The sequence below is a fragment of the Suncus etruscus genome, chromosome 16, assembly GCF_024139225.1.
Source record: "Suncus etruscus isolate mSunEtr1 chromosome 16, mSunEtr1.pri.cur, whole genome shotgun sequence".
Classification (NCBI taxonomy): Eukaryota; Metazoa; Chordata; class Mammalia; order Eulipotyphla; family Soricidae; genus Suncus; species Suncus etruscus.
The window spans coordinates 11,846,806-11,861,981 of NC_064863.1; the positions used below are offsets into that span (position 1 = coordinate 11,846,806).

Below are 15,176 nucleotides of genomic sequence, written 5' to 3' on the forward strand. Positions count from 1 at the left end.
TCTACCACCAGGGCGGCACTCTGAGAAGGCTGGCTTGGGCTCACACCATAGCCTATGTAATCTACTTCTGGCTCTGACACCAACTCCCTGTTTCCCTCCCTCGTTCTGGCCCTCCCTCCCTTTCTCAAATTTTTAATTAAATCAGTATGAGATACACCATTGCAAAGTTGTCCATACAATGTGTCACACCCATTACTTCAGTAGTAGTGTACATTTCCCACCACCAATATTCTCAGATTTTCCCCCCATTGTACTCCCCTGCTCTCTCTTTGGCAAGCTCCCTTATCATGGACCAGTATTCCTGGCCTGCCCGAGATGTGTTTTCAGCTGCTGAGTTTGCCAAACGTGTTGCCAGCAGCTCTTAGCACGTATGGGCTTCCCTGACCCCTGACCAGTTTTGGTTCATTCTTCCAACAAAATGAAAAGGACCATGTGTTTGGAAATATGCTCTTTATTGTTCACACACATCTGTTACTTGTTCAAGTGTACAGTTCTAAAGTCCCACTCACTCTAGATGTGCCCAATCCATGTGGTATTCCAGGGGTTGACTTGGAAATGAACACAGAGGTTTCTACATAGAAGCGTTCACAGTCCAAGGACTGGAACAAAACTCCTAAGACACCGGTGTGCCAGCTTCTCCGTGTGGGGTCTGGGCAGTCATAGAACTCTGGGGATTCAGGAAGAGATGGTTTCTTTCCCGTTACTGGAAGCGGCTGCAGATTCATAGTTGGTGTATCTGTATGTGTTTAGAAACCGTTCATACTGTCCACATGGGATAATGTCTATGCAAACCCCAAATAGCATGTCTCTTACTGTAACAAAAATACATACATCAAAGAAACAAAACAGAGTATATGTTATCTCTGTAACAAAAATACATACACCAAAGAAACAAGAAACAATAGCATATATGCTATCTGGGTTGAAACATTCACATCATGGATTATCAAGACAATGATATTGTCATAAATAGGATGGGCAATTTGGTACTTCTAACAAAGGGTGAAAGATTAACTTTTACCTTTTGTTTCCTAATATCCCAATATAAAAAAAAGATTTCATATACCAATATACACATAATCTAACATACACAATTTTCCTTCATTCAGCCAGTATTTCCCTAACACGCTGTGCATATCTGTCTTCATTTTGAAGAGGCGACATTATTACGTGCTGCGTGTACGCTTTACAGATGTGAATAATTTTGCCCAAAAAGTCCCCTAAATAATAATAAAGAATTTACCATCTCATCTTAAAAACTTGGGTTGAAAAAGAAAGTAAAAAAGATGGGGTCAGAGTAATAGCACAGCTGTAGGGTGTTTGACTTGTGCACGGATGACTCAGAACAGACCCAAGTTTGATCCCCCAACATCCCATATAATCCCCCGAGCCTGCCAAGAACAATATCTGAGCGTAGATCCAGGACTAACCCAAGTAGCACTGGGTGTGGCCCAAAAGACCAACCCCTCCTCCAAAAAAAAAAAGAGGAGCCAAAGAGAGAGTATAGAGGGTAAGGTGCTGACTTACAAGGATGAGGCCAACCCATGTTTGTTCCCTGGCACCTGATATGTTCACTGTAAGCACTGCCAGCAGTGATCCCTGAGCATAGGGCCAGACATAAGCCCTGAATACAAATAGGTATGGCTCCAATATAAATTTTGTTAAGGTTATATTTTCACGGGCGTAGTTTCAGCACAATAGAATGCAAAAATTTCCTCCATAATAGAGCTTTTGCGAGTCTTTCTTCACCACTCAGCTGCTCCACCCGTTTCCCGCTATCACACTCAGGAGAAGACAGGGAAGAGGAGAAGAAAGCAAGAGCCAACAGACAAGTTCCCGGAGAGCGTGGAAGGCAGAGGGCAGCTCCATGAAAGGAGCAAGCCTGGTTATAGAGTGTAGTGCCAAGTGTCGCCCTCAGAAGAGCTGCAAATGAAAAAGAGGGAGCCGGTGATGGAGGAGGCCAAGGAGCCAGCACAAGAGGGGAGGACACAGGAAAGCTAGGCATCAGGAGATAGGTATAAAGACAGTTGAGTGGGGCTGCCTCCACTGCCTTAGAACTGAAAAACATGAGTTGGTCTTCAGAAGCTCAGGAAAGGCAGTTCCCCCAGCCCAGACACCTCCCTAGACCACCCTAGATGTCCCAGTGATGTACTTACTCATAGTACACATCCTCTGACTGCATTCGCCGGTAGTACTTTGCCAGTTTGACAGCAAGAATCAGAGCTGGAAGCAGTAAAAAGGTAGCTTTCCCGAGACTGAACCAAAACACATTCTAGAGGAAAGAACAGAGGGAACAAACCAAGAGGCTTGAAATAGAGAAATGGAACCAACTGTGTTTGGGTGGGGGATGCTGGGGGATGAACAACTGTACCCTGTGATTATTTTGAGTTCCTTGCATTCATTTCTTTTTTTTTTAAGACTTTATTTTATTTATTTATTTATTTATATTTGGTTTTGTCACACCATATATTTTGTCACAACCAGTGACACTCAGGGGTTAATCCTAGCTATGTGCTCAGAAATCACTTCTGGCTTGGAGGACCATATGGGACACCTGGATATTGAAGTTGGGTTAACCAGGTGAAAGTTAGTCACCTTCCCCACTCCACTATCATCACTCCAGCCCCTCCATTTGCAAAATTAACCTGAGCTAGCAATGGTGGGAAGTGCTGCCTGGTACTGTGCATGCCTGCACACCTCAACTATATCCTTCATGTAAATGAACAAGAACAGTGGTAGCCAATGGGGCAGAAAGGGCTCCCCACCCCTGGGTAGCCAACAACATGGCAGCGAGGATTGGCAGGTGATGGAATGCTCAAATGATAAAATTTTCTCTCTGTGTGTGGTATCTGAATGCTAACATACAATGGTCCATTGTCAACTTCCCTCCGCCAACTTCATCTTCCTGCTGCCTCTTTCCCCATGACGACATAATGAATCACTGAGAGCTGGGTCCTCCTTCCATGGTGCAAAGGTTGAGGTGGGGAGAGCTGTACTCAGGCCACATCACTGACCTTTGTGGTGACCATTTCATTTCATGAGCCCAGACAGACCTATCCATGCACTTCCCTGAATTCATGCCATAGAGAAATACTACATAGAGAGCTGCACTGAGGGCCTTTAAAACACCAACAATCTGCCCACAAGGGCTGTTCCCTGAGTTCTCTTTGGCTGATGGGAGTTCTCTTAGGATGCCTCAACCCCTGTAAACCTGACCCCTTGGGGAGGGATGCAGCTGGGCACCTCAACTTCCCAGTTTGCAGAGAATTATGACGCATCCATCTGCATGGGACTGTTTGTCTCGCATCCTACAACATAGCAGAGAGATGCAGACAACTATTATATAGTGAAGGGGGTGCGGTTGATCCCTGAACTCATTTTGTAAGTTGGGCTTCTTACGATGGGGTTTATGATGTAGCTGCATAGAAACACTTTGACAGTCGAGTCGAGAGCAGTGGCCATGGGCTTGCAGGTCGCAACCTCCTCGGTGATCTGTGTGGGGAAAAAGCACAGATGCACTCTGAGTTATGGCCCCATACCAAGAGAAACTAGGTCTGCCATTTCTCCTTTGGACTACTGTCATGAGAGAATGGCCAGATCTTGGAAAGGGGCTGCTGATTTTTATATCTGAGCCAAGTCTATATGGGAAAGCAAGACCCCGTTTCTTGGACCATTTCCAGGGTCCCCACTTATTTAGAACAGAACACTTATTCTCCAGGCCTTTTGCAAAGTATTAAAGAATAAAGAGTATGTGCCCAACATGGCATATTAGCCTCAACTTCTTTCTTTTTTTCTGTTTAGTTTTTAGTCTATCTTATCATAATGAATCTTATTATTTCTTTTTAAAGTTACTTGATTTAAACTCTGTGGTAACTCGAGTTTTTTTCCACAGTAACAAAGTGTTCATGTTTGAATTTTAGACATACAATGTACAACACCCTTCAGCAGTGCACATTTTCCACCAACAATGTCCCCAGTTTCCCTCCCGCCTCCCCGCTCTCTGTCTCTCTCTCTTCCTTTTTTGTTTTTTTTTTTTTTTTATGCACTGTGGTTTGCAATGCTGTTAAAGGGGTATCATGCTTATCACTTTATCTCCTTTCAGCACCCAATTCTTGACCAGAGTGATCATTTCCAACCTATCATTATCATAGTGCTCCCTTCTCTGCCCTACCTACACTCCCCTGCATAGCCTGAATTTTTGGCCTCACATGTTTCCTTTCTTTTTCTTGGTTTTGAACCATACTCGAAACTGTTCAGAGCTTACTTCTGGCTCTGCTCTTAAGGATCACTCCTGGAGTGGCTAGGAAAACCATATGGAGTGCCAGGGATCAAACCTGGGTCAGTTGCATACAAAGCAAGTATATAAGTCTAGTATGTCTTACCCTCTCTTTCAAGATTCACCTTGTGGCTCTGATGAAGAACACACACAATCAATTCTGAGGTGACTCTCTAGGGAGCACTCTGAAGTTGTACCCTCGATACCTACTGGACCATGGTATGCTGAGTCTAACACTCCTTCCCCCAGCGCCACATTCAAGGTCCAGTAACTCATCTCCTATGAAGTGTTGGGTTTTATTTTATTTCCTAAACCCCTCACTTCCTGGAGGTTTGATCTCAGAAAGTGAGTGGCCAAATCCCAACCTTTAGAAGCACACCCAGGACAGAGACCGACCACTTACCACTTTCTCGACCCACTTCAGATAGTGTTCAAAGTTCCATATGATAGAGTTTGCATATTCCCTACTTTCCTGGAGTGGGTGAAAAGGGACAAAGCATCTATGTGACTACAGCCTCCCCTTTTCAAGAACAAAAACACACTATATATAATCACACACTTGCACACATGCATTCAGACACACATATATCCACATACATATACACTCAACCTGATACCCAGAAACCCTCACATGTACACTTAGATATTTACACACACTCACACACATCCACTCAAACACTTACACACATGTATCAACAAGTTAGGGATGCTGCTGCTTTGACCTTGGGTCACACCCCGCATTGCTGGGAATCAAATCCATGTATTCCACCCAGAAATATACCCTGAAGTGCCAAAGGACCACTCCCAGTGATGCCTGACCCAGCTATGATGACCTGATGGTCTGCTGCTAAGGTCTAAGCCAGGGTCACACTGAGCAGTGCCATGAATGGAAAATGAGGAGTCTCTAGCACCAATTGCACCAACTCCCCACCCCACCGCCAAGAAATTAGTATCAAAAAAAAATTTGGTGCTGGAGTGACAGAATAAAGGACGGCATGGCATTTGCTTTGCACACAACAGACCCAGATTTGATCCCCAGTACTCCATATGGTCCCCTGAGCCTGCCAATAATAATTTCTGAGCATAGAGCTAGCAGTAACCCTTGAACACCACCAGGTGTGGCCTAAAAACCAAAAACCAACCAACCAAACAAACAAACCCAACTAAGTACTTGGTACTGGATGCACAGGACTGTAGGGAGGGTCCTTGCCTTGCAATCAGCTGACCCAGGGCTCAATTTTTGGCAGTACATATATTTCTCCAAGCCTGCCTGAAGAAACTCCTAAGCACAGAGCTAGGAGTCAGTCCTGAGCAATCCTGAGTGTGGCCCAAACAGCGGAAGAGAACAACAATAATAAAAGAAACGTACCTCGCGGATGACAATGGAGCCGTTGGTGGTGAGGAAGCCCTGTGCAGACTCCAGGCTGGAGATGAGATGGTCCACTCGCTCCTGGGCACCACAGGAGTGGGTGACAGGGAAAGAGAAATCAGTTAGTCAAACACATTGCACTTAGAAGCAGGACTTTCACTCACCCCCATGTCATCCTCACTCATTGGTCCAGGGTTGATTGGGGGTTGCTCTCAGTCAAGCCCCCTGGAAAAGCAGTAGGAATTGAGGTCCGCAGAGCCCTGATGTCAGGCTGATGAGGATGAGGTCCTGTGTGTGAATGGCCTCGTTCAACTCTCACTGAGAGCTGGTGCCCCCCAAGATTGCTTGCTGCCCACCTCCAGTACCACCACAGCTGAGCCCTACATCTGTCCTGTTCTCTCTCTCTCTCTCTCTCTCTCTCTCTCTCTCTCTCTCTCTCTCTCCACCTCTCTCTCTCTACCTCTCTCTCTCTCCCTCTCCCCTTTTAGACACTGTGGTTTGTAATATTGTTACTGAAGGGGTATCCTGCATATCACTTCACCACCTTTGAGTCAGCGATCAAGAACAAGCCAGTTCTTGTTCAGAGTGATCATTTCCAACTCTAATTGCCAGAGTGGTCCCTTCTCTGTCCTAAGTTCACTTCCCTGCTCTTTGTGGCAAACTTCATACCATGGACTTGTCCTCGTAGCTCTCATATCTATTGCCTTTGGATATTAATATCATACTATCTTTTTATTTAATATCCCGCAAATGAGTGGAATCATTCTGTCTATCCCTCTTCTTTGGCATCATTTTTCTCAGCATAATATTCTCCAAATCCATCCATGTGCAAGCAAATTTCATGACTTTATTTTCCTAGTAACTGCATAGTATTCCATTGGGTAGATGTACCATACATAGTTTCTTTATCCACTTTATCTGTTCTCAGGCACTTGTGACCCCATGACTTAAAGAACTCAAGTTTGGGTTGGGCAGACTCAGAGACTTTGAGGTAGTTGACTCAGAGAAGGATGAAGGGACTTTTTAAACATGCACTTGTGCCCATGGGGCTGACACTCAGTAAAATGCTGAGCATACCAAGAGACTGGCATTGACAGAGTGACACGAGAGACCATGGAAAAGAGCATACTGTGGGATTTAAAGTGAGCCATGAGAGTCAAAGAGTTTACCTTGCATGCACCTAACCTAGGTTCAATCCCAGCATCCCACATGGTCCCAAGCCTGCCAGGAGTGATTCCTGAACACGGAGCCAAGAGTAAACCCTGAAGCACTGCCAGCTGTGGCAAACAAAACAAAACAATCCAAACAAAACAAAAATAAATAAATAAAATAAGCAGTAACTGGGTCAACCCTTTTTATACTTAAAGCACCTTTAGAAACCCACATATGGGCAGGAGCCATAGTATGATGGATTAGGGTGCAGCAGACCTGGATTCAGTCCTTGGCATTATATATGGTTTCTATGCATTCTCCAGAAGGGATCCCCAATAACAGCTCCAGGAGTCAGCCCTGGGAACCAACAAGTGTTCCTAAACTCCCAAAACTAAACAATTAAAAAGTATAAGGAATTCCACATCTTAGGGCCAGAGCAATAGTACAACAGGGAGGACATTTTCCTTGCAAGTGACCAACCTGGGTTTGATCCCTGGTATCCCCTGAGCTTGCCAGAAGTAATTCTTGAGTGCAAAGCCAGAAGAAACTCCTGAGTATCTCTGGACGTGTCTCCCACCCAAAACAAAGAATTCCACATCTTTTAAACACACCCCATATGTACTGTAAAACTCTTCATGGTAGCCAAAAGTTACATGACCTTCCTGCCCATCACCAGACAAGGAAATAAGGAAGGTCTGAGGGGCCGGGCGGTGGCGCTAAAGGTAAGGTGCCTGCCTTACCTGCGCTAGCCTAGGACGGACCGCGGTTCGATCCCCCGGCATCCCATATGGTCCCCCAAGCCAGGAGCGACTTCTGAGCGCATAGCCAGGAGTAACCCCTGAGCGTCACCGGGTGTGGCCCAAAAACCAAAAAAAAAAAAAAAAAAAAAGGAAGGTCTGGTACATGGGTAGGAGGGAACACTGCGTGGCAGTTCAAATAAGACCACATTGAGGTAGGTGAAGTTAGCCAGACAGGCAGAGAGAATCATAGCAGCCCTGATATGGCTCACAGGTAGGAGAAAAGAAAGTAAGAGTCATGAATAAACTAAAGGAGACCAAGAGAAATCTCAAGGCCATCAGAGCTGACTGGGGGGAAGCGGGGAGTCAGAGGAAAGCAGTGGGGATTGGTCAAACTCTAGCAGCCATGTCAGTGACTATACACAGACACTGATATGAAACTATAAACAGCGACCTGGTGTCCAAACACAATGCAATGTGACATATACCAGAGCCCCTTAAGCTTTAGTTTATTTTGTTTTAGGGTCATGAACAACAGTACTCAGGGTTTATTCATGCCAGGGATTGAACCTGGGTCAGCCACAGGCAAGGCAAGTGCCCTCCCCGCTGAACTACTGCTATGGCGCCTCCCCTGCATACCAGTCAGCTATAACTGAGGTGGTAGAAATTTACAAGACCAGGGTGTTTTCAAGATCAGAGATGTAGGTAAAAAGGTGTTACTTGAGTCTAATTACTTAGAGCAAATAGGACTCCAAACTTCCTCATCTCTGAACTCCTGGTCAGTTTTGGTTTTTTTTATGTTCAGTCCCCATGAGAGAGCAACATAAAGCCTTACCCCCAAGTTGTTGGTCGTTTGCTGCAATTCCCGCAGGCTTACGTCTGCTTGGCTCTGGTGGACAAACAGAGATGTCAGGTTTGTGTTTTGGGAGGAAACATTGAGAACCCTGGGTTCCTTACTCTTTTCCACACCCAGTGATGCATTTCTGGGAAGCAGCTGATACCATGAGCCCTGCCCCTTCTGTGCCACAGATATTAGAGATGTGGACAGAAAAAGTCTGGTCACGTGCATTAGGGCTGCAAAAGGTGGGGCATCTTTGGCAAGAAGTTCCAGCATGCTCCTGAATGGGATTTATTTGAAAAGCCAGGTGCCATCTGGGGTGTAGTGAGGGGAGCTCCTAAGGATTCTCAGGAAGTTTGGAGACCTTCCCCAGGAGAGCCCACCAACACATCATCCAGTTTTGGGGGGCTCCAGTAATAAAGACCATGCAGTGCCAGGAGCTGGACCTGGATCTGCATATGTGATCACTGGGCTCGCAGGAATGGTTTGTGTAGTATTAAATAATAAAGAGGCCCTTTGGATGGAGCTGGATGGTGATGGGATGCTGCCATCCCAGCACCACATGTCTCCAACTCCCTCCAGCCTTTGGGTCAGCAGGTTCAGGTAGAGGCAAAGAAATCATCCACAGACAGATTCCAGGAGATATTTATTCATGCCCTAGCCACCACATGTGTGGCCTATAAACCTTTACGCTGGATCCTTATTCAGCCTGCATTTTAACTTGTCTTTCAGCCATCTCTCCTGCTCCTTCTCCAACCTCCATCCATGCAAAATCACCTTTTGCCCCTGAGGCCAAACCTTTTTGTTACCTACCAAAGACCCCTCCCATCAATGGGAGGGTCTTTCTTGTAAGTAAGTTTACACAGGAAAAATGGGGGGATGGGGCTACATCTGCCCCCCCCTTTTTTAAATAAAAACAAAAGAGCATAAGTTATAACCACCTGCATCTAACTTTGCTTCAGGTGTATCTCTTAATCTTAGTCATTTTCTTGCTCATTTAAATGTGCTTTATTGTTTTCCATAGTTAATGTTCTCAATTGCAAATTTGTTTTACTGTGTATTTTGATGTAGTAGCCTGTTTTTAAAATGTATGTTTTGTATAAATAATCTTGTAATTGTGTGTAGGTAAAGGTTATATAGGAACATAAAAGTTCCAGAAAAATGGGTAAATGGCATAATAGGAACATGAAAGTTCCAAGATAAAATGCTTGATTATATATAGCATTAAGAGGTATAGGAACTAGAAAGTTCCAGGATAGTGCTTGGTACTATTAAGAAAATTTTAAGTTACAGGTGTAAGGTGTATTTTGCAGAAAAGTTATGTTTTTGGAAAAGGCTAATATGTTAATTTTCACTTTAAACCTTATTGCTATGGGAATATTTCTCACCTTTAGCTATAAGAGAGAAGCCAGGAAAACAAAGAACAACTTATGCACTTTTGTTTTTATTTAAAAAGGGGGCAGATGTAACCCCATCTCCCCATTCTTCCTGTGTAACCTTACCATAAGAAAGACCCTCCCATTTCTGGGAGGGGTCTTGGGGAGGTTATAAAAGGTTTGGTCTCAGGGGCAAAAGGGGATTTGCATGGATGGTAGTTGGAGAAGGAGGAAGAGGAGAAATGGCTGAAAGACAAGTTAGGATGCAGGGCTGAATAAGGATCCAGTGTAAATGGTTATGATAGGCCACACATGTTGGCCAGGGCAAATAAAGACGTTATCTCCTGAAGAAGCCTGACTGTGAGTGAGTTTTCTACCCACCGCTCACCTGAACTTGCAGACCCACTGGCTGATGGGGGTTGAAGCCACGTGGCCTGGGACAGCAATGAAAGGCCCCTCCATTCATCCCATCACCATCCAGCTCCATCCAAAGGGCCTCTTTATTATTTTATTCAACAGTGGGTTAAGGCAGATGGGGAACAATTCAGACAGAAGGCTATCCCCTGTGCCAACAGTGCAACTCTACTTGGCTGCCCAAATGCAGCCACGGATGGAGCATCAATGAGTGGCCAATGGCACTGTTGCCATCACACCATGTTATATACACAGTGATAGGCTTCCACCAATGTGGATGCACATGAAGGGTGTAGGACCCCTGGAAGACCCCTTAAGGAGGTGAGTCCAGTGCAGGTCACAAGAAAACTGCCGTAGGGGCTATAGGTGCTCACCACGATTTCTTGCAGAGGGACCAGCTTGTCCTGGTAGATGTATTTGATGCTCTGGGCTTCCCTCAGCAGGTCCATCTGTGCTGCCCCTTGTGTGGGCTACCAAGAGGCCAAGATACAAAGTCAGCAGCTCTGACCTGACTTAGTGTACACTCCCTGTCCCCAGGTGCACTCACTGTGTACATCGAGTGGAGACTGAGGTATGTAGTAGGGGTGGGAGGGAGACCCTGGGAGGGTGAGTACTGAAACACCCCGTTTCAAAAGACACCCCACTTCAAACTGTAGAACCACGAGCTCTCAGCAGTGGTCCCAGCAAAGGGTCCTTTTTCAACCTCACCACAGGGTCTAGATATGAGTCCCCCATGGACAGAGCAGAAATCTCAGGAGTTGTGGGTGACCCATGATCAGGATGTGGATGGGCCTTACTTTGCTGATGATGAGGAGACAGAGGCACAGAGACTGCCACTGGGAGTCTGAATTGGGACACACATACCACCCTCCTCCAGAACTGGGCCCCTTCTTCCAGACCCTGCAGCTTCCTGCAAAGGCCACTTGAGTCCCACCAGCAGGAAGAAAAGTGAATAGAGTGGAAGGTCGGTATTGTGGCTGGTTTCTCTGTCTTCTCTTATCCACCGAGGGTGGCAAAGAAGAGTAGAAAGCAGAAGCTTCCTCACTGCAAGGTGTGTGTGTGTGTGTGTGTGTGTGTGTGTGTGTGTGTGTGTGTTGTATACACACAAGAGTTCACACACACTCAGGTACACACTTTTTGACATTAGAGATGCTAGAGGAGCCAAAATGGCTCCAGGTGAGGTGAAAGCAAGGAGGACCCAAGTGCTTAGAGCATTGGCCAGGAGCATCACCACCCCCCAGAAACTGCACGGCCATTCTTGAGACTTTCAGGCTCTGGGGTCATGACTGTTGGGGTGTGGGGGGCAGGCTCTGCAATACACATGGATGTCTGTGGGGGGCTGGCGTCACGTCAGCACTGTCAACTGGTTCTATAGCCCTTATTTAAGCGCCACTTGTGGAACTCACCAAGTTGTTGGCTTCTCTTTCTACCTTCTTTGCAAATAATAGAAGGTCCCCTCTCGTGGGAGGTTTATTTATCTACAAGAGAAGAAAAAAGAAGACAACCCCCCCGAACTGTTATGGAAGTTTTCAAATATAACAAGAGCCACGGTGAATGGAGTTTGGAAAGTCCCCAGTGCAGTAACACCTGCATTATTTCTACATTAAAACACTCATGGTTTTCAGAGTCAAAGGATAAAACAGTGGGGAGGAAACCTGCCTTGCAAAGGCTTAACCCAGGTACCATCCTCTGCATCCCATATGGTCCCTGAGCCTTGCCAGAAGTGATTCCTGAGGGCAATGCAGGGTGTATCATACCCCCCAAAAAAACAAGGTTTTCATGTAACAAAAAATTCAAATATAAAAGCACATGAAGTGTTGATACATATAATGTATTTGCATCTTTAAAACATTGGGTCTCAAGAAAGGGACTAGTCAGTTCATCAGATACCAAAGGTCCAGCTTGTCTGATTCCATTGAGCATAAATACCCAGGACAGACGACCTCACAGAATCAGAGCAGAGAAGGGTTGGCTGAGATGAGGAGTGGAGTTGAATGCCCCATGGGCTGGGAGCTTTTATGAAGTCAGAAAGATGCTTTGAAACCCAGTAGAGATGAGAGTTAGACCATATATGATGATACTTTCAGAGAATATACACTTTACTTAATTACTTATTTTTTTATTTTTTACCATTTTTTGTGGTGGTGGTGGTGATAATGGTGGTTTGGACTACACCCAGCGATGGTCAGGAGATAGTTCTTTCTCTGCACTCAGAAATCATGCCCAGTAGTGCTTAGGGGACCATTACGGATGCTTGGCATTGAACTTGGGTCAATTGTGTGCAAGGAACATGTCCTACCACTATTTGATCCATCTGGCCCAGGAATGGCTTACTTTTTTGGGGTGTGTGTGTGTGTGTGTGTGTGTGTGTGTGTGTGTGTGTTTTCAGCCATACCTGATGGCACTTGGGGGTTATTCTTGGTTCTGTACCCAGAAGTTATTCCTGGCAGGCATGGGAACCCTATGGGATTTGCGGGATCAAACCCAGGTAGGCCACATGCAAGAAAAATGCCATACCCATTGTGCTATTGCTCAGGCCCCAGAAACAACTCAATTTAAAGTGCTTGATTTTACACAGCACAGCCATAAAAATCTAAAATAATTACAACCCCAATCAAAACCAAGAACCCGATAGATACAATATTCCAGGTTTCCTGAAGACTGGAAACATAGTGGTGGCTGCTTACCTCAGTCAAGAAAATGTCATAATGCAGGTTTTGAACCCCAGCAGCACTGAATTCTTTAAGGCCTTGTTTTCCTTTCTCATCCAGTACGACGACGTTGCTAAGGTCTATTTTCATGTTGTCAAACTCTTGGTTTATCTGGGTGGTCAGCTGTGAGATGGAAAGGAAGTTTCAAGAGAGGCTCGTAACCCTGCAAGAACTTAAGACTCGAGATGAGCAACTACATGACACAGAACCTAACCATCAACTCCATGGGCCCTGGGATGCAGTACCCTGAATACTCTGCCCCCCTTAATACATTTCTCCAAAGCCTCACACGATGACATGGGGAGATGAGGTGTGCAGGAAAACATGGCATGGTAGTCCCATGCTCAGAGCTGGCAGGGAGGGAGGTATGTCCTAGTAGTACAGGGGCTGTGCCAGGATGCCAGGGACATAAAAAGACCTTGAGGGAGGGATGTAGGGAGGAAAATCAAGGACCTGGGCATTGTGCAGCAGAAACAAAGGTCCCAGGAAAAGAGGCAGGACATTCTGGGCTCAGAAAGAGGGCATGAGGGCTTGATAACAGGGTGGTTGATCAGTTGTTGGCTGTATACAAGTGGCATTGGAGCTGGACAGAGTAGAGCATTGAACAATGACTCTGCCTCCTATTCCTCTGGCATATGATGTCCCCCAGGAAGAGAGGGACAGGGAAGGAAGAAAGAAGGGGGACAATCTGATGGTAGATGGCACTAGAATCTGGGTGCCAGTGGTGCAGAGAATCTTCTGGGCATAGGAAAGGATGAGGAGTTAGCCCCTAAAGTGGATCTGGCACTGCAAGCCAAGAGCAAATCCACAACAATATCAATTGCCCCACCGTTTTATCGATTTCTACCACTCCTGGTGGTGCTCAGGGATTACTCCTGGCTCTGCGATCAAAAATTAATCCTGGGGACCAGAGTGGTGGCATAGCAGTAGGGCATTTTTGCCTTGCACGTACTAACGTAGGACGTTCTGCATTTTGATCCCCCCACATCCCATAGGGCCCCCCACGCCAGGAGCAATTTCTGAGCACGTAGCTAGGAGTAACCCCTGAGCATCACTGGGTGTGGTCCAAAAACAAAAAAAAATTTTTTTTTTAATCCTGGTAGTAAATGGGGGACCCCATGGGATGCCGTGGATTGAATCTTGGTTGGCCTTGTACAAGACAAATGCTCTACCTGCTGTACTATCACTCTGGCTCCTGAAGTTACCTTTTTTTGTGTGTTTGTATGTATATATAGGTGTGCAAGGTATGTAGGCGTGCAAGAAATATTAGGAAGTGAGCATTGTGGAGGGCCCTCAAATGCCCCTGTCACCTTTGAGAACAGCATGACCTGATGGGATCTCTATGGGCCAGTTGTGGGCAGAAGCTGAGTGAACCATGTCTCCCTATTCATTTGTATCCCATAGTGGGAGCCCACAAAGAACGTGGGGACTAAAGAGAGTGGATGGCGGAGGCCTCTTTCCATCATTGGGTGAGCCACTCCAGGGACCGGTCACTCTGAATTGGGCAGAATGAGGGCTTGGGCCACAGATCTGGGTGTTGCCCTCCTTCCTAAGGGGTCTGGCCTGTAAATGCGGCAAGTCCTAGAGTGTAGTCTCCCAGAGAACCAGCAGCCATGGCCCAGTTGGGAGACCAGACATACAGGAAGACCAAGTCCTTTCCTGTGAGGTCCTTTTGGAAAGCTGGTGGCATCTGCTTGAGAAACTCAGGCCTCAGGGTTAACATGGCTTGAAGGTACAGGTTTTTATTTGTTTGTGTCACTCCTGGCTCGATGCTCTGGGATCACTGTGGTGGTGCTCAGGAGACCATATGCCATGACAGGGCTGAACCAGTATCACATGGTCCAATGCACAATGGGAACTTTGTTCCTTATACTATCTCTCCATTGCCAGTGCTAAAACTCTTTTGAGTTGGACACAGAGAGGGTATGAGGGTTGATTATACATCCTGTGGCTGTGCTAAATGCCATTTAAAAATAATTCCTTGAGGGGCCCCAGGAGTAGTACAGTGGGTAAGGCATTTTGCCTTGCATGAGCCCAACTTGAATTCAATCCTCCGTATCCTATTAGGTGTCCTGAGAACCACTAAGAGTTATCCTGAGTGCAGAGCTAAGGGTAACCATTTTTCATCACTAGGCATGTCTCCAAAAGCCAAAAATAACTCCCCCCAAACTAAAATAAATAAGTGTTTCTTTGAGATCAGTGAGATAGTATAGTGGGCAAGGCTGATATTTGCACACTGCTAACCTGGGTTCAATCCCTAGCACCCTGTAGAGCTGCCCATCAAACTCCACCATTAATATTAT

The 15,176-nt window shown here is 45.9% G+C and overlaps 1 protein-coding gene across 1 annotated transcript in view; it reads right to left on the reverse strand.

The window, feature by feature from the left end:
- Positions 1-435: 435 nt before the first annotated feature.
- Positions 436-15,176, reverse strand: part of PROM1 (prominin 1) — a 104,571-nt gene continuing 89,830 nt past the window's right edge. Inside the window, exons 16-24 of the mRNA XM_049789976.1 lie at positions 12,850-12,996; positions 11,569-11,640; positions 10,537-10,632; positions 8,370-8,423; positions 5,646-5,726; positions 4,680-4,748; positions 3,400-3,492; positions 2,157-2,272; positions 436-736 (exon numbers count right to left, since the gene is read on the reverse strand). Coding sequence (XP_049645933.1) covers positions 676-736; positions 2,157-2,272; positions 3,400-3,492; positions 4,680-4,748; positions 5,646-5,726; positions 8,370-8,423; positions 10,537-10,632; positions 11,569-11,640; positions 12,850-12,996 — 789 coding nt within the window. The 3' untranslated portion in view covers positions 436-675. The remainder of the gene's footprint in view (positions 737-2,156; positions 2,273-3,399; positions 3,493-4,679; positions 4,749-5,645; positions 5,727-8,369; positions 8,424-10,536; positions 10,633-11,568; positions 11,641-12,849; positions 12,997-15,176) is intronic.